The sequence below is a fragment of the Acinonyx jubatus genome, chromosome A2 (genome assembly GCF_027475565.1).
Source record: "Acinonyx jubatus isolate Ajub_Pintada_27869175 chromosome A2, VMU_Ajub_asm_v1.0, whole genome shotgun sequence".
NCBI classification, from domain to species: domain Eukaryota; kingdom Metazoa; phylum Chordata; class Mammalia; order Carnivora; family Felidae; genus Acinonyx; species Acinonyx jubatus.
Window position 1 is genome coordinate 73,387,821 of NC_069383.1, and position 20,152 is coordinate 73,407,972.

Genomic DNA, 20,152 nt, shown 5'->3' on the forward strand with positions numbered 1-20,152 from the left:
ACATACATATACATGTATGTTCTTTCTTAATAATCTCCATTGCAAACATTATCATTGTCTGTCAGCTACAAAGATGTTCTGACAGCGCTGTCTCAAGGACAAGTGTAAGTGAAGGAGATTTCCTCAGGTCTTACAACTGAGCTAATTATTAGTCATCAGTCTATCATGCCTTACTTGGATATTTGGGGGTGAAATATTACTTGCATCATAAATAAATAAATAAAGATCTTTCCTTTAACCTCTATACCAGGAGAAGAGTTATTATTCCATAGTCATGGATTTGTCTTGCAGGAGCCATATGATAATGGTCTGAAGAAGTTTTTAAAATCAACGTCATTTTAAACAAATCAAGGTTGATTCACTTATTTTAGTCAGGGGTAGCTGATAAGCCTAGAAGTCATAAACCCTAGTATGGGAGATTAGATCATTATTAAGCAAATATTTCTTCTCGTCCTTCTCTTCACCCCCACTTCAGGTGTGGGGTTTGCGTCTCTGCCCCATGGATATGACATTTGGCGTGAACAATGGATGTCAGTGGTATTGACACAGTGGAGGTTTGAAATGTGTCTGTGGCATTGTGCTCTCCCTGTCTTGTCACAGAAAGAGCACTATTTCATAGCTGCCATTCCAAGGAGGATGAGAGATGTGTGGAAAGACCGGAACCCAACCTGCATCTATCTTGGAGGAGAACCCTGCAAAAAACCAGGACAAGATCAGCTGAAACCCAGCTCACCACACAGCTATGAGCAATTAACAACTTGTCTGTGTTTGGCACTGACTTAGCAGTGTTTTTTTTTTCTGAATCCTATCATGGCAGCATCGACTGCTGTGTGTGGTTCTGGCCCCATGCTACCTTGTGAGGCTTTCCTCACGGAGCTTCAGCTTCATGCATCTTCCTGTCTTTGGCCCTCTTTTGATGACCTCCTGAGAGAATGTACATGAAAGCATTTGGCAAACAGTCAAAAACTGTACAATGCAAATAGCATCACCAGTCAACTAGCACCTCGATGTTCTGTCATTATTCTGTGTTTCTGAGAAGTCTCAAATGCTAAAAATTTTTCACAAATTCTCAAATTACGAGCACCATACTGTTCTCTGTGCACTTCTAAAGTCCCAGGGACAGAGAAGACAAAATCCTTCCTTCATCATACCCTTGGTTCAATCACTTAGTCATGAATCTCTCACAGTTGTGTAGAATTACTGCTGAGGATGATTAACTGTGCAAGGCTTAGACCTGTGGGGTCCCACTCCTTACCTGGAGACACAATTAACTACTCAAGGTACTGTGGTCAAAAAGAGGTTAGAATGGGAGAGAGCCAAAACATAAGAGACTGTTAAAAACTGAGAACAAACTGAGGGTTGATGGGGGGTGGGAGGGAGGGGAGGGTGGGTGATGGGTATTGAGGAGGGCACCTTTTGGGATGAGCACTGGGTGTTGTATGGAAACCAATTTGACAATAAATTTCATATATTAAAAAAAAAAAAGGTACTGTGGTCAGACCCCACTTGCACATAGGAATCAATCTGTCTTGTTTTAGATCTGAACTTCTAATTATCTGTCTCCCTTCCTAAGATCTTGAGTTTTAAAGTTTCTGGAAACATGTTTAAAAGTTCAGGGTCAGGGTACATGGAGGACCTTTCGCAATGCATAGATTTCTAGTTATACATTTGCTGGCATTATGGTGAACAGGATAAATATAAAACATCAAAGCAACAAAGCAATAAAACAACAAAGCAGTAACATAAAACAACAAAGCAATGACAAGCGTATGGCTGGTTTATGGTAATGTGAATGGCATTATAACAACTCAAGTGTTCTATTTTTTAAAGGAGATGACAATTATTTCAGTACCTTGAAAATCATCCATATCTTCATTTGATTCTGATCTCACTTGTAGGCTAAATTTCTAGTTCTCTTCTTAGACATGATGTTAACCAAATGACACACATTGGACAGAATACAAGGATTTTAGTTCTTTGAGGGTGGGCAGTAGGAGTATTAAAGAGACGGAGAAATCTTTACTTGGTGACTGGCATTCCAGACAACTTTGGTGAGATGAGGTGTGGATAATTCCCCAACTGAATTTTATGAACTTCCAAGAGTGGGAGTAATGAAACCAGTCTACTTAGGATTTCATTTCGTTTTGTTTTGTTTTGATAAGGTTGCAATCAGAAGAACTTCATTTCTCCTTGAAATTGTAATCTTATTACATTTTCTTTGACATTTTCTAGACGCTCTGCTAATTTCTATCATTATTGATGCCCTCTAGTGAAAATACATGGGAAATTCTTCAAGTAGATACAGAGAAAATAAGTACAGATAGTCCCTGCTTTGCACTGAAATGGGCTTCTACAATTCATAAAGGTATTCCCCCCCCCCCCCCCACAGATCTGCCTCCTGGGGAGGAACTGAACCGTTATTTTATGTTTTTAGTGATTATCAAGATTTTGGGCTGTTTCTTATTTTTATTTTATAGCATGGGCCATTTCTATGGCTTGTTTCAAAACATATCCTTGGTCAGCTCTATCCCCCATGTCTATGGCATCACTGTTAACTGCTGTGACAATAATTTCCCCCAAGCTCATGCTTTCCGTTATAGATCCTTCTCAACCCAGAGCTGTAGACAAAAATTCCCAGTCAAGAGGACTTCATGCTTTTTAGGTGCGGCCCCTTTCCATCTGTGCAATAGGCCATGCTGTTTTGTAGCCGGTGGGTCCTTTTGAAAACATAGAACATCAGCTTCCTTCTCTGCTCAAAAACCTTCCCTGCTCAGTGATTTCTTCTTAGACTTCAAATAAAATCCTAACTCCTCACCTTGGCCTTCCAGAACCCACCCCTATGAATCACCTGTGGCTTTTCATGGTCACATTTCTCCAGCCACACCAAATTGTAAGCTTTCTGCTCTCTGGTTCTCCATTAGCACATAAGCTCCACATGGAAAGAGGTTTTATCTGCTTTGCTCACAACTGTGTCTTCAGGCCCTACAGTGTTACCTGGCACGTAGTGGCGGACTTATAAGAATCCGAACCACGACAGTATCTGAAGCACGTTACTGCTGATTGAATGTGGCCTCTCAATGTTGGCATGCTCTCCCCCACTTGCAGCGACCTGTGACCTCCCAGCATTACTGCCACAATCAGAGAGTGTGAAAAAATAAAGGCAATCTTCCCTTCCTGTCATGTTTAACCTTTTCTAAATCTTTCTCTGTTTTATAAAGTTCACTTCATTCGTAAATTTACTCATTAACTGGCTTTTTCACTATGTGACCAGAGTGGCATTTATTGGTGGGAGGAGGAACTACAAAGTTGGAGAAGATGGAGGTTGATGGTGGGTGGAGAGAGTCTAAATGTCCTATCCTTAAGCGGACCCATGGAGTTTTTAGCAATAAAATCTGAGATAAGAGACAGATATTTGCATAATAATTTTTAAAGTCCACTTTTATAACCATCACATAGTTATACTCTTGTGCACCCAGATGTAACCTATGGTCATTACAGTTGCTATCAATCAATATAAAAAAAAAGGCATAAAAAATGATTCTTGAGATAAAGCATAAAGAGCGAGTGGGAAAAGAAATACCAGGCAGAGGACACTATATAAATGGTACAAAATATTATTTTGTAGTTACATGCCTTTAGCAGCTTAAAAGTACTTTTATATCAATTATACAGTTAGCTCAAATCTTCTTAAGGATAGGTAAAATAAAAGAAAATACAAAGTGAAAAAGAGAATGTAAAAATAGATTATCTCATTTAATTTCCATAGGACTTTGTGAGTGGGATGGAGCAGACATTATTCTTCTGCAAGAGCAAGGAAGATGTCTCTGCATGTCCACAGGGGTTCCCTGACTAAAGGTGTGGTCTCTGAAGGGCAACATCCCTTCAGAAAGGAGGAAGATGTCCTCCTTTCAATCTTCCTGCACTGAATATTCCACACAACAGTTTCTGCTTTTCTCTCAACCTTCTTTTTTTTTTCAATTTCTTTTTAACGTTTATTTGTTATTGAGAGACAGAGAGAAACAGAGCGTGAGCAGGGGCGGGGCAGAGAGAGAGGGAGACACAAAATCCAAAACAGGCTCCAGGCTCTGAGCTGTCAGCACAGAGCCTGACACGGGGCTCAAAAGTCACCAACCGTGAGATCATGACCTGAGCTGAAGTCGGTCGCTTAACTGACTGAGCCACTCAGGCGCCCCTTTCCATCACCTTCTTAAAGACTAGGGGAAAGCCAAGAATGTGAGTCAAGGCTAAGGGTCCAAACTTCCTTAGCTCTGCATTCACGAAACTGGGTAATTCCCGTAATATGTACTAAGGACTGAATATCTGAAGCTAAACATCCACAGGGGGCCTTTTGGGGTTGACAATTTATTGGAAGCACAGGGTTAAGGGCCTAAAAAGATGCCCCTCTTAGCAGGTGGAGGATGGTTCTCGTATCTATAAGAAGGTATAGATCTTCCCAAGGTGACGCAAGGCAGGGCTGAGGAAAGCCTAACAGTTCTCCCTCATACCCTTGTGTTCAGGAAAACGATTTGAAGATAGGGGTGAGAATACCAGGTTGGGAACTGGCAACCCGTGTGGGGTTGAGTTTTGATTCCACTACATCCTGGAGATGTAGCCTTGGGCAAGCCACCCAATCTCTCTGTGCTTCAGTTTCTTGTCTGTAAAATGGGATAAAAGTTTTAGGGCAACAACATTATAATAACTCAGAGTTATTCTAAATACCAATTGAGGTAATACATTAAAATGCTTTGTAAATAATAAAATGCCACATAAAATGTAAGGTGTTGTCACCATGGCATCCTATTTCTGAAAGAATTTATATGTTCCCTCTGGAATTAAGTCTGGATTTAGCTTTTGGGACCCAGTCAGGCCTGTGAATAGGCAGGACTTGAGAAGTTCTTCACCCAATTATAAGTCATAGTTTCTATCTATATTTTTAGATTTCTTTTATTTCTTTTCTATTATCCTCATGCTCTGCACATACTTTTATTCATTTCTTTTTTAAAAAAGTTAAGTATAATTTACAACACAATGTTACATTAGTTTCAGGCGAATAAACATAATTCAACATCTGCATACATTATGTTGTGCTCACAAGTGTAGTGGCCTTTTGTCCCCATACAACACTTTTACAATACAATTGACTATATTCCCTGTGTTGTGTTTTTTATTCCCATGACTTACTCATTCCATAGCTGGAAGCCTGTATCTCCCACTCCCCTTCACCCATTTTGCTTCCCCCACACTCTTGCCTCTGGCAATCATCAGTCTGCTCTCTGTATTTATGGGTCTGTTTCTGCTTTTCATTTATTCATTTGTTTTTTATTTTTATTTTTTCAAGTTTTTATTTAAATCCCAGTTTGTTAACATACAGGGTAATATTCGTTTTAGGTGTAGAAACAAATACTTGCAGGTGTATGTAGTGATTCATTACTTACATACAACACCCAGTGCCCATCACAAGTGCCTTCCTTAGTGCCCATCACCCAGTTGGCCCATAACCTTCCCGCCTCCCCTCTGGCAACCAACCCCATTTAAGTGAAATCATATGGTATTTGTCTTTCTCTGTCTGTAACTAAGTCCATATTTAAATGTTGCCTTCAAGGTCAGTATGTCTGTGGGCTTAGTTTTGGGCACAGAATGTTTAAAATACTACCATTCTGCAATTTGCCTCTGATGGCAAATTTTTCTTTTATTTCACTTCATTCATTGAAAAACATTCTATCTTCATCAAATTTTCCTTAATCAAACAGCTTCTTGTATTAGATAACTTTTTCAAAGGAATAATATCACTTTAGAAATGCTCTGTACTCTAGCTTGATTTGGGAACATAGATATATTTTAATCTAAATTTTATTTCTTTTAATTGCTTATGGTCTAGCAACATTTTTCTTTCTGAATTTTACAGTGCTTTCCTTTTTTAAACTCCTGAATAATATTTTGTCACTAACTGAAGGCTGTTTGAATGCCCCTTTTGTTGGAAGCACTTAAGAGATGAATAAAAGTATCATACGTTGAAGTCTCCATGTTATTTTGAGGCCAAACCTCTTTATACAAAGTGGTATTTGTGGTTCTATGTATTTCACTAAATCCAGAGATCAGATCCTCTCTAGTTTTCTGTTATTTTCTTTATAGACTAACTGTCAATACAACTCTCATTGTATGTATGTATATGTATGTGTATGTATATGTATGACTCTCAAAAAGTCAATGAGAAATCATGATACGGTAATTAGGGTACAGATCCAGTAGCATGATCTTCTATGGTATATGCTGGGAAAAAAAAAAGAGCACTGAAATGAAACCCAGGAAGACTTAGGGTCTACGTCCACTTTGGAAAAGCCCCTTCACATCTCTGATCTCAGGTTCCTAACCTTACAAGGGAGGCTTTAACGTCCAATTTGCTTAAATAGTTACAGCACAACCAAAACAGTGCTTATGCTCCCAGCCCCGAGGGTCTTCCTCAACAGAAGGAAATTCCAAAGTCTTCTCAGCACTCCAGTCACCCACCCCGATTCCACCAGCCTGGAGAACCTCCAATGTCTACCTATGTTCTACCCTGATTTAGGATTATCACAAACCTGCAAAGCATAAAACAACACATCAAATATGTATGCGACGTGTTTTTTAAAAACCGCAATGCTAACTGTCTTATATAACAAAGAATTTCAGGGATCATTTCACCAGAGACCTATAAACCATGTTGCCTCTGTCAAAGCAAAGGAGCGGTAGGCGAGGCAGGCAGGAGAAAGTGATCCTGGGATTCACGTGGGGAAGCTTCTTACTATCTCAGAGGGAAACCAAGGCACAGAGCCTTGTGTGCAAGTGTCCCATTAACGTGTAAGTATGAAACAAGCGAAGCGAAAATTGTCTTAGTTTTACAGTGGGCTTTTACTTTGTGTTAGGGAATGGGGCTTGGCCTCTGATGAATCTAATATAATCAGACACGAGAGAATTACTGAAGTGCTAAGAATAACCTCTTGCCTCTGAGGCTGGCCCTCAGCAAGCGTCTGAGCATGGTGATAAAAGGAGACACTCTGATGTAAGAGAGGGAGACGGGGGAGAGGAAGGAAAAAGGGGACGGAGAGATCCCTACTTTTAGACCATATACCACAGAACCACAGAACTTTTCTTTGAGGGAAAAGAAACAGGAAAGCAATAGGTTCAAAGCAACAGACTCACTTCCCACTTCTTTGAAGAGAAATTAAAATAGAAGGAAATGATGGAAAAACAGCACCTCCCACAGTTAGACTCCTTATTATATGTAACACAAACGTGTATGTATAACTGTGCGCACGTGTGTGTTACATATTGACTTATTTATTTTATGCAGCAGTGGCCTGTCCTGGCTGCCTGGTTGCTATGGGAATAAGCAAATTCCCATAGGAGGTTAAGGAATGAGGTTGAGGAATTTGGTGTCAGCAGAAATGTTAAGAGCAGAAGAGGATATATACAGGCTGAATACTAAAGAAAAAGACCCAGATGTTACCCAATTGTTCTTTTAATATTTTGGCAATTGTTCTTAAAAATGTTTCTCTAGTTTTGCCATACTTTCCAAGGGAAAACCATGTTAAGTTCTCTCCTAAACCAAGAAGTTGAGAAGGTAACGTGGTTTTATTCATGGCACATTTTATCTCTCTCCTAGACTCCTGCCACAGTCTCCTCGCTGGTCTCCCTGCTTGTGCCTGGAACCCCATTCTCAACACAAGAGACAGGGTAATCTTAGTAAACTACAATCCAGGTTGTGTGCAGACTTGTTCAAAATCTTCCAGCACTTTCTATCTGGTTCAGAGTACATGGTGATGGAATCCTATTAGCACAGTACTTGCTGTGTCTGACCTGATTTTATACTCTCCTCTTCCCACTTTAGGACCTCTTTGTACTTGCTGTTCTGTCTGGAAAGTTCTTCCTGCAAATATTTTCGTGGCCCTCTCTCTCTCATGTCCTGGAGTAAAATGTCATCTTTTCAGCGAGGTCTTCTTTGATTACATTAAAATTTAAAATTGTGAAGTGCCCCCATTTCTTCCTCTATTTCCCTCCAGAGTACTCACTGCCACATAGTATACTATATATTTTATGTATTACATGTGTCTCCTATCTGTCAGGGATCTTGTGTGTTTTTTTTTCACTGCAATATCCCCACTCCCTAGCCACAGACATGGTACTCAATAAATATTGTTGAATAAATAAAGAAATTGGACTTATTCTATAGAAGTTAACTATAAGGATAAGTTAATTAAAAAAAACAATAACAAAAAAGGCCTTTTAGGTAATTAGAGTAGAATATGTTAAAAGCAAGAGATGCAACTTTGTAGCTTTTATTCATGACCTTGATCATAGCTATAAAATAACTCATTTGAAAACAGTTTTCTTAAAAGGTACATATATAGAAATTTGTACATATATTTCTAATAGCAACTGATCTTTTAAAAAATGTAATGACTGCACTGTTCTAAACCACCATAGCTTTTGTTCTCATGAGGCAAAATTTATTCAGTTAAGCAAGTCAAGTAAGATATGAGAGTGAGAATTCTTTTCAAAATTGCTTTCTTCAATATGTAAAGAACCCATAGAAATTGATAAGAAAACAACATACAACTCAAGTGTAAATTGGGTAAAAGATATTAACTATTCACAGGAAAGGAAATTAAAGTGATCTTCAAACATATGAAAAGATGCTCAACCTCATATAAAAAGGAGAATGAAATTAAAAGTTGTGTTGAGATTCCGTTTGTCACCTAACAGACTGGCAAACTCTAAAAATTCTGAAATGGAGAAGTAGCATTCTCATATATTGCTGGTAATATATTATATTATGTATATATCTCATATATTGCTGGCCAACTGGCACCATTTCTTTGGACAGCAATTTGACAGAGTGCTCAAAATTACAATTTTGTATATGTATTGATATTTAAGCCTACCTCTGGTAATTTATCCTTCAAGATATACCTGCATGCATGCAACATGTGTGTGTATATATATATATATACACACATACATATATACGTGTATATATACATACACATATATGTACAGGGTTATGATATTTATAATAGCAAAAGACTGGAAACAACCCAAATGTCGATAAGGAGGGAATTGGTTCAATCCATACAATGGAAAACAATGCACTGGCTTCCTCTATACAATAATAGGACAAGACTTACAGGATGCATTCATGAGACAAGAAAGACCCAAAATTGTGTTTAATATTGGAAAGTAATAAAATGGGGGCCTGTGGTGGGGGCAGTGGTTCTGGGGAAGTGGGAGGATGGCAGACAGGGTTGGGAAGGCTTTGCATCTTCTTTTTCATATTATTTGATATCTTGAGTTGCTTAAATTTATTAGCTATTAAAAAATTAAGCCAAGTATGTATGATCTAGTGACCACACTCCTTGGTAGCTGCCCAAACGAGCTGGAAGCTTATGTCCATACAAAAACCTGCACACAGGTATTTATAGCATTTTTATTCATAACTGCCAAAACTTAAAACAATTAAGGTGTCCTTCAGTAGGTGAATGGATAAGTAAACTGAAATATATCACGATAATGGGATATTTAGCACTAAGAAGAAATCAAGCCGTGAGGAAACATGAAGACAATTTCAGTGCATATTACTAAGTGAAAGAAGCCAATCTGAAAAGGCAACACCCTGTATGATTTCAACTTTTTGACATTCTGGAAAAGGCAAAACTATGGAGACAATTTTAAAAAAAGTGGTGGGGCGCCTGGGTGGCTCAGTTGGTTAAGTGTCCAATTTCAGCTCAGGTCATGATCTTGCAGTTTGTGAGTTCGAGCTCTGCATTGGGCTCTGCGCTGACAGCTCACAGTCTGGAGCCTGCTTCGGATTCTGTGTCTCCCCATCTCTCTGCCTCTTCCATACTCATGCTCTGCCCCTCTCTGTCTCTCAATAATAAATAAGCATTAAAAAATTAAAAAAAATAAAAATAAATTTAAAAAGTGGTTGCTAGGGGTTAGGAAGTTAGGGAGGAAGGACAGGCAAAGCACAGAGGATCTTTAGGGCAGTTAAACTACTCTATAGGATACTATTATGGTGCATACATGTCATTATATATTGGTCCAAACCCACAGAACACACAACACAAACAGTGAACCCCAATGTATACTATGAACTTCGGATGATGATAATGATGTGTCAGTTTAGGTTTATCAAACTGTAACAAAAGCACCACTCTAGTGGGAGATGTTGATAATGGGTGTGTATGTGGGACAGGCATATAGGAGCAACCTTTGTACATCCTGCTCAATTTTGCTATGAGGCTAATACTGATCTAAAAAAAAAATCTATTAAAAGTGTATCCTTAAGGTTCAAGCTCTTTTGCTTTCCCTCTGACTTTCTAAGGCACTCTTTGGGGGTAGTATAAGGAGTTACAGAGTGGGGGGGCGGGGGCAGGTAGCCCTAGCACTGGTATTTTTCTCCTCTAGGAATGCATTTCTTCTTCCCCTGGAGGAGGAGGTCCAGGAAGTCAGAGACCAGGACTCCCCTGATGGTCTGATTGAGTTTATTTATTGAGAGAGAGACTGAGAACACAGGGGAGGGGCAGAGAGAGAGGGAAGAGAATCCCAAGCAGGCTCTGCCCTGACAGTACACAGCCCAACCCGGGGCTCTAACTCACAAACCCTGAGCTCATGACCTGAGCCGAAATCAAGAGTCGGTCTAAGCCACCCAGACGTCCCCAGGTTTACTCTTATCCACAAGCCCCAAGCTTTGCGTGGAATATCTTTCTTGTTTTCAGCACCCATGCCTTTTACCATCTAAATGTGTCCTTCTGGTTCCCTGTCACCTTTTATGTATGGTCTGTCTTGACACTTGTACATAATATTAAATAACTTAAACACACACTATCTTAATTTATCTATGTTCTACACTCGAAAAGTCATATAAAGAGTGTCTGTTTTAAACACTGAGTATAATTCACGGCAGCAAATATTTATTGAACACTAAAATACGAACTATGCACAGTCCCTGATCTCATAAAGTTCCCAATCTGTTAGCCCAACTTGCACCACATCATAGTACTTTCCAGAACACATTTAATAAATGCTTTTGTACCTTGTTGATGAAGATTAATTCTAGTCACCCCAAAATAAACATATTACTCCATCTTTTCTAGTGAAGAAACTTGGCAGGCCAAAATGACTGTCTTAATTACTCCTCTCTGCATCTAACTTCATTTATTTAAAATCTTCTTGTATTCTCCTCTATTTTATTTTCCTAGGACTTGAGATTTTAGATACCAACATGGGGAAGCTAACCTTCTTTCACAGCCCACATTTGGAACATTTATAAAGAGCCGTGTTCTCAGATTCCATTAGGAACAGCTGGAGCAGTTAAAGGGTACTTCTTGCTTGGTTAAAAAAAAGAAGGAAAAAAAATCCATCTTAAATTGTTAAGTTTCTATAGTCTTTCAGAACATAGAAGCTAACTTAAAATTTTCAGTAAGAGTACAAAGAGTCCTCGGGGCAGCCCAAGAAGATAGAAGAATTCTCAGCACACTGTACACTTTCAGAAGAAAAATACTGAGAATAAAAATAGTTTCCTAACTCAGTCATTCTTTGGGATTGATAATTTATTCCTGATGGTTCCCAAAAAAAGGGGAAGAGGAGCAAGAGAATAAACTTGGCTCCCATAAGAGAAATTATTCATAGTTCTTTTCCTCATAAAATAATGGACTATTAGATCTTCTATAAAATCCCTTTCAGTAATTTTATTGTAGGTCTGCACTTTATAATCTATGTTTTGTAACAGAGAAAAGAGAAAAAAACCCAAGAGAATTATTTCACAATAATTCACACCATTGATTTTCATTAAATTTCCAATTCCAAACTTTTCATGTGTCCTATAAAAATTTTAAATTACCACGTTTCAGATTCTTTCTCTAAAGTGCAATCATTAGAACTGAAAGTTTCTTCACTGCCACCTACTGGTGAAGAAAAAAATGACAATTTATTTTAAAGGTTTGGCATTTTTCTCAGATTTTCCATTTCAGAGGTTTAAATATTTTACACTAAAAAAAGACTGCATCCTGTCCAACAGACATTCAAAACATTTTGTATGTTAAAACTCAAACTAATTGACTGTATATCAGTAGTTTTTAAAAAACAAATCAAAATGTAAAGTTTTCGTTTTTACAATTTAATTCTTTTCCTAGTATTTTTATAAGGAATCACGCAGACCGATCATAGTACCCTGATTTAAATTTTGTTTTATAGACATAGATGTTAGTCTGATGACAAAATAGTTACATTAAGATTAGCCAGTCAACTCAAAGGAGGTACATACGGTGAAAATCTCTCATGAGGAATGCCATTAATTCCATCTTTACAGACAAACTGTAAAAACAAAAGGGCACCTCCACTAATAGGCAGGATACACAATGGCAAGTAACCAGGATTTTTCAAGGTATAATATATACACTTGAGGGGGAACACATATCTATCTACTATGCACAGAGGAAGCACTTAGTCATTTGTAATTAATGAAACATACCTGGCTTAAAATGTGGTAAAGAATGAACTCCAGGCCACGTGTCCTCATTTGGCGTTCCGAGAACCTGGTAGAGAGCAGGAAATTGTGGAAACAGACTTATTATTTCCAAAGCACTCAAAACTCTCCAGTGTAGAAAAACAGTACACTACATATGATGAAACTCTGGATTTTTTTCCATGATCGTGTGCCAGGGATTTTATTTCAGTACAAACAAACCCCAAACTAAAAACTAAAGAGCCACCCAAGATGAATGTCTCCATTTGAACAAATGCAGCTGAACACAGTAAGCTTAATCTGCTGCATTTTATCAACTCCAAACTTACTGGGTAGGCTAAGGACTCAAATGATAACTTATTAGCTCCACAGAGCTGAACAGAGTATGTGTATGTGCCTCATGATTCCTGCATGATCTTTTGTCCTTCACTCCAGTATCAGACGTCTGATCATTTAACAGTTGTAAGAATTCTGTCATTTCTCCCCCCAAATCCTCTGAATAGGATCACAATGTTTCAAAGAAGCAGGACAGACAGCTTGGGACACTCATTCTCTAATGGCCATATTGCTCATTTCAGTTAACATGTTTATGTGGCTTAGGATTTCCTCATCCCCAAATACGGCCCTCCCTACACATGTTCCTCTCTTCATCCACATTTTCACCTTCTTTCTCCATCTATTTTTCTATCACCACGATGTTTGATCTGGCTGAAGGGCAATTGCCGCTCACATAAAACTGGGTTCGCTCCATGTGAACATTCAGGTCGACCAGCGGTCACTGTTACACTCCATGATCACGGTAAATCACAGATTGAGAACAGTGGAGTTGGAGGGTTAGGAGCTCACCCCTGGAGACAGATTTCTTGGGTTCAAATCCTTGCTCCCCTACTTACTAGTCATGTGATCATGGGCAAGAAATAGCCTCACAGAGGTTCCTCACTGAACTGAACTTTCAATTTCCTCCTTTGTAAACTGGGGATGACAACACCTACCTCGTTTGTGGCGAGAGCACTACCCAGCATGAGTAAGCACTATGTAAGTACTAGATATTACTCAAAGTACCCCCAGAAAACAGGGTCAGGTCAGGAAGGCACTGGCCATGGGGGAGAATATAGTAACCACTTCCATGTTCAGGGGAGTCAGTGCCACATGCTGTATGTTAACTCAAACTATGATGGACCAACACGAACAATGTAACAGGTTAGAAAGGGCAAGAGATAAAGCCAGAAGCTGGCAAAAGAGGAGGAATGACAGAGATCATGGAAGGAAATTAAGATATTCTACTTTATCTGAGGACTAGCATGTACTCCTAGGCAATAAGGAAATACAGAGCTCTGATTATTTATGTATTTATTTAGTAGGGGACAGGGCTGTCATGTCAAAGGGTGGCGCAAATACAGTGAGTGTTTCACTCACCGCTTCCTACTCTAGTGAATCAGGATTAAATACATTATTACGTTCCCCCACAGAAACACTGAATCTAGGTTCTGGAATGAGATAATATTATTCTTTTTAACTGTAACTGGTTAATTTTTGCAAGCACTAAACAAGAGTAACATCAATAGGCACATCTACACAAAGAAAGCCACACTATGGATGGGCTGGGTGGGCGGTGGGGAGACAGTCAAGAGGGCTGGGGGCGGGGGGGAGTGGTTGTAAGATAGGAAAGGAGACAAAGACACCATGTCTGACACGAACTACTGCAGTAACAGTGTCTGCAAAAGGCACTTCCTCTTCTTTTCAAAAAATTTATTTTTTATTAAAAATTTTTTTAAGTATTTTAATATATTTATTCATTTTGAAAGAGAGAGAGCATGGGAGGGGCAGAGAGAGAGAGGCAGAGGGAGAGAACCCCAAGCAGGTCTCCTCACTGTCAGCACAGAGCCTGATATAGGGCTCAAACTCATGAACCAATGAGATTATGACTTGGGCTGAAATCAAGAGCGAGATGCTTAACCAACTGAGTCACCAGGTGCCCCAGTACTTCCCCCCTTTTTCCCCACTAATTCCAACTATTATTTCAAGACAGTGAGACAACCAGTGCACACAGCTCATCTGAGTGATGCTCCACTTTGAGCTTCCACTAAAATCCGCAAGAAAGTCGTGAAGGACGTTAGCAACTAAAGGGAGGACCTTTCAGCTCAAAACCATGATTTGATCACAACCAATCCATCACATATGACACAGACCCTCTAATGGTTTTAAAAGCAACAGAAAGTCCAGCCAGAACTTGAACCTTTTTCTCTCACTCCTAGTAAAGACAGGGGTATGACCCTGACTATACCTGTTTCTACAAAACCTGTTTGTGTTACCAAAACTTCTTCATAGGCACTATTCCCGTCTATACCCAGTGTTCTGTTTCAAAGTGATTATCAAATATTATGGCTGTCTCATAAAAGTCATCTGCAAAGAGAAAATCCGTAAGACTTTTAAAAAATTATTATTATAGTGCTGACTGATGAGACTACACACCTCAATTTCTTCCTGCCTATAACTCCTGGGCCATTTGCACAAGAAATACAATGTGGACAGAAAGTGGGCAAAGGAAAACAAGAGTTAAAAATCAGTCTTGCTTCCTGTGAAAGCCTTTTTGGGAAGGCAATCTAGGTTAAAGGTATGGTTACAGATGAAAAGCTATGTGTGCTCGGAAGAAAGTGGGTGTATGTTGTCTCTGATGTCAGATTTTCATTTATATTAGTTGACTAAGACACTTTTTGTTAAAGTTTATTTGTTCAGTTTGAGAGACAGAGAGAGAGAGAGAGACCGACCAGAGGAGGGGGAGAGAGAGAATCCCAAGTAGGCTCTGGGCTGTCAGTGCAGAGCCTGGTGTAAGACTTGATCTCATGACCATGAGACATGACCTGAGCTGAAACCAATAGTCAGACGCTTAACCAACTCTGCCACCCAGGTGCCCACCAAGACACTTTTAAGTTAGAAAAAGAGGTATTCTCTAAAAGTAAAAAGTAATCTTTTGCAAATACAGTGCAGAAGAAAATAGCACCATCAACATTTCAGATGTGGTCCCACATCTGTAAATAGGCAGATTGATAAGGTCTGAGGGGCTTTCAGTTTTCAAATGACATGCCATAAGTTAAAAAGTCTTCTACATAGTCATTTAAGCAGCTTCCCCTGAAATCTGTGCCTGTGGCTGGTACATTGCCCTGTTCCTTCATTGGTTCATCTCTTCACAGGCTAACATTTACTGTGTTCATCACAGAAGACAGAAGGATGAGACTGGGGCTCTGCCTGGAGTCTGCCTCCAGTGAGGCAGCTGAACTGGGGCAACAATGGGCTGCCTTCAACACAAGTGCTTTCTCAGAAGTTTGGGGAGAGGGAGGTGACAGTCCAGAGTGGAGGTGTGCCTGAGTCCCCCTGGGACCAGGGAGAAAAGCGACATGGGAACATCGAGTATTGGTTGGCCAAGTACAGAGAAGGGGCATAGGGGCAGGGGATGGGGACAGCAGAGGACTCTGGTTATAAGGAAAGGCTGTGTCACAATACTTTCAGTTCTCCAAATTCTCATGCTGCTCGTGCTTCCATGCCTTCTCACAGTGGCTTCCTCTTCTGGAATGCCCTGCTGACCACTGGCCAGGTTAACTCCTACTTCTTTTTCTAGCTTCAGCTCATGGGCTCATGAAAGACTTTCTGGCATTTTTGGTCCACGTTGCATGCTGTGATCCTTGTGATCTCTGAGGGTTTTGTTCAGTCTCCTTATATGGCCTACTCGCGGCCTTACAGTTGTTAGATTACTGGTCTATCTCCGCACCGCACAGTAGACATCAGAGTGGAGAGAGCAGTATTCATCTTTAGATCCCTAGTGTCTACTATGTGCCTGGCACCAAATATGCACTCAGTAAATGCTGACCGAATGAGTGAATGGCGTGTCTGGGCTACAGAGTGAAGTCTGGTGTCACTGGACTGTTGGCTGGGTTATGGAATGGGAGGCTAGGGCCAGATACCGAATAAATGGGGCCTGCATTTTATCTCAGTCTCAGGTTTTTTCAGACTGCAGGTCACATGACCCCTGGCAGGGGCGGGGGAGGGGGGGGCTGTAAATTTCATGCAGTGTTGACATCAGCATTTTTATAAAGATGAAAACAACAGATAATATCAGAAGGTAACAACGTACATGTTAAAGATGCATGTTGTTTTACGAAATTTATTCATGTTATATCTGTGCACGAATATGTATATGTGTGCGTTGTGAGTCATGTAAAATGTACTTGTTACCACTTAAGAGCCATTTTATAGAGAATAAGAAGCTATTACTTAAAAATCAAGAATGTAGGTGATAAAGCAGGTTTGGGGGTGAGGGAAATGAGTTTAATTCTGACCTTATTAAATGGTAGAAAGGTCTGCAGATCAAGATAGGGGATGTGTAAAGAGCTGCTGGAAATACAGATCTCAGGAGAGGGATTAAAATCGAGAAAAACATGTGGAACTCTTTAGCATATTTATGGTAATAGAAAGTAAATGCCAAAGTATAAGCTACAAAATGGTTTTACTTCCCTATATTCATGCATACACAGTTTCCAGAAGGGTGTCTCTGTGATTTCCTGGACTTTTAACATCTGTTAAGAAAAACAAGGGACAATCTCACCTTCTCAGTAGAGGTTTATACTGTCTGACCCTGATGAACTATGATTTAATGACCCCAAACTTAACTCTTCTGGGCTTACTTATACACTGACAGGTCCGGCATAGATCCCACCCATCACGTCGGCCTCTATGATGAGCAGAGGAAGATGCTGAGAAAAAAGAGGGTCTCTCTGCTGAAATACCTACTTTATAAGTAACAGAAGAAAAGCAGATTCTAAAGTTCAAAAGCTAAGAGCTCAAGAACTAGTGCTTGTCAGAGATACTTACTTACTCTTCCAAATTTTTAACAGTTCCACGAATTCCCACATTTCCCAGTTTCTGCTTTTGTATAGGTCCCAGGGCTGCTAAAAATGGGTCCATAGGTCTTTCCTGAAGAACACCCATGGTTTATGCAGAACAAGGACTGTTAATAATTTTCCTGGGCCAAGGGGTCAGAGGAGTCTCTCACAGAGACTCTGGCACAGAGGAACTCTGGCCAATCAGGATAAATCTGGCCAACGAACTCTGGCCAATCAAGATAAAACTGGCTCACACAAGTATGTGCTAATGCGGCAATGTGGAACGTGCTGGACTCCCACTTTTGGTTTTGCAGTTGTGTGAGCTGGGCATTCTGTGGCAGTGCTGGCGATTTCAAGTTGACTTAGCAATGAATCTAAGGCAATGGAGAACAACCAAATGGCTTTGGTTTGGCTTTTAAACCTCAACTCTGAAAGTCCATACATACAACATCTCTAAAATAACAAGTGCTTCACAGCTGTACTACTTTAGGTTCTGGAAGATTTTTTTCCTAATGTTTATTTATTTGAGAGAGAGAGAGAGAGAGAGAGAGGTGAAACACAAGTGTGGGAGGGGCAGAGAGAGAGGGAAACAGAATCAGAAGTAGGTTCCAGGCTCTGAGCTGTCAACACAGAGCCCAACTTGGGGCTCGAACCCATGAACCATGAGGTCATAACCTGAGCCTAAGTCAGATGCTTAAGTGACTGAGCTACCCAGGCGCCCCAAGTTCTGGAAGATTTTTCATGGTCCCTCAGTGAGAAGTCCTAAATGAAGCTTGTGAAGAAACTCAGCAGAACTGAGCTTGGCTATTACACACTGCACTCTGGAACAGACGGCATAAAGTTCAAAGATGACCCACAGAAAAAAAGAACTTCCTAACTTTCCTCCTTCCTGTGCGCGCTCTATCAGGAAAAATAGTTATCAAGTGGGTGGAGGTGGGATTCAAAATCAGATTAGTTTGACTACGCTCTTCAGAGCTGTACTATCTCACTCCCAGGAGGATCTGAAAGAGCAACGTGGCTCAGATGATGTTAAATGATAACATGGCCCAGACTCCAGAGGTTATGGGTATGAGGAACGAGGACTTCTTCATTCTCCTCTCTCTTCCAGTCCAACACACACATACACTCACACACATAGACATACATGCACACGCACTTGCACACACGCACACGGGACCAGGTACCAACTTCTTCACCATTTTCATCAGTGACTTAAAGAACATCATAGAAAAATGTATTACATTCTCACATGACACAATAGGAAAGATATGAAATATTCTGGGGCGCCTGGGTGGCTTGGTCGGTTAAGCGTCCGACTTCGGCTCAGGTCATGATCTCACGGTCCGTGAGTTCGAGCCCCGCGTTGGTCTCTGTGCTGACAGCTCAGAGCCTGGAGCCTGTTTCAGATTCTGTGTCTCCCTCTCTCTCTGCTCCTCCCCTGTTCATGCTCTGTCTCTCTCTGTCTCAAAAATAAATAAACGTTAAAAAAAATTAAAAAAAGATATGAAATATTCTGAAGGCTGAGCCAGGATTAAAAAATATTTAATCAGGTAGGAACAACTGGACAAACCCAACATAGGAACACCTAATAGCAATAAACATGAAGTCTGGGACCTAGGTTCTATTACTTGTTTGAGATGGAAAGACTTAGCAGGCAACAATTTGTATAACCAAGGACTCATGGTTTTTAGCTGAGTACAAATTTTTTGAGACCACTCGGTGGAAATGAAAGGAGATTGGAGTATTCTGACTTTAAGATAGCCCCCAAATCCCTGCCTGCTGGTGTTTACACTCCTCCCCTGGACTGTGGACGGAACCAGTGACTTGCTTTTAACCAACAGAATATGGCAAAAGTGAGAAGATGTCACTTCTGTGATTACAACGTGTAGGATGCCAGCCCTCATCTTGCTGGGAGACTCTCTCCCTTGTTGGCTTTGAGGGAGCAAGCAGTCGTGCTGGGAAAGCCGTAAGACAAAGACCTGGAGGTAGCTTCAGACAATAGCCAACAAAACTCAAGGCCCCCAGTCTAATAGCTCGCAAGAAACTGAATGCTGTCAACAACCACGTGATCTTAGCAGTGACTCCTTCCCTAGTCCCAGTGAATCCAATCCATAAGATTGCAGGCCCAGGTGACATTGTGATTGCAACCCTGTAAGCACCTGAAGCAGAGCACCAGCTAAGCCATGCCTGGATACCTGACCGACCAGAACTGAGATGACAAATGTGTGTTAAGTGGCTAAGTTTGTGGTAATATTGTTCTATAGCGATAAACCACTAGTACAGATTAAATCACTGAATCATACTAGTCAGCACATCTGGATTGCTGTGCCAATGCCAGGTGCTGCCTGGGAAGAGGGACAAAGATAAATAACTGTCTTCTACAGGATGTACCCAGAAAGGTCAAGGGGTGGTGGACATATGTCCCATAGGTGGCTTGGAAATGTTTACCCTTGATGACAAAGAAATGGTTTGGAACATCACCTCCAACAGATCAAGTACTGCAATGTCAATCAGGGACTGATCTATGCGGTACTGAGTCAGCTGGAAAACAACGGCCAGTGGGTTAAGATATTAATATACAACAAAGAAGGGCATGCTAATGATAAGAACTGTACAAATTGTAATGGCAGCCTTATGAGGTTTAATTAGAGCTGAGCGTTGGACTGCACTATGTTCTGCATTCAGATATAATAAGGATCGAATTCTGTCTCCACTGCCACAAGGATTATCTGTGGTAAAATTGTGATACAATAGTACAACAAATAGCTTACAA

General features: G+C 40.3%; 1 protein-coding gene across 7 annotated transcripts in view; it reads right to left on the bottom strand.

Annotated features, from left to right (window-relative positions):
* CDK14 (cyclin dependent kinase 14) overlaps window positions 1–20,152 on the bottom strand; it is a 599,181-nt gene that overhangs the window by 144,002 nt on the left and 435,027 nt on the right. For all 7 annotated transcript variants that reach the window (XR_008296846.1, XM_027071858.2, XM_027071854.2 and 4 more), the window contains one exon: window positions 12,509–12,572. Coding sequence is in view for 6 of the 7 variants with exons in the window: in XM_027071858.2 (XP_026927659.1) it covers window positions 12,509–12,572 (64 nt within the window). In the remaining variant the exon portion in view is untranslated. The remainder of the gene's footprint in view (window positions 1–12,508; window positions 12,573–20,152) is intronic.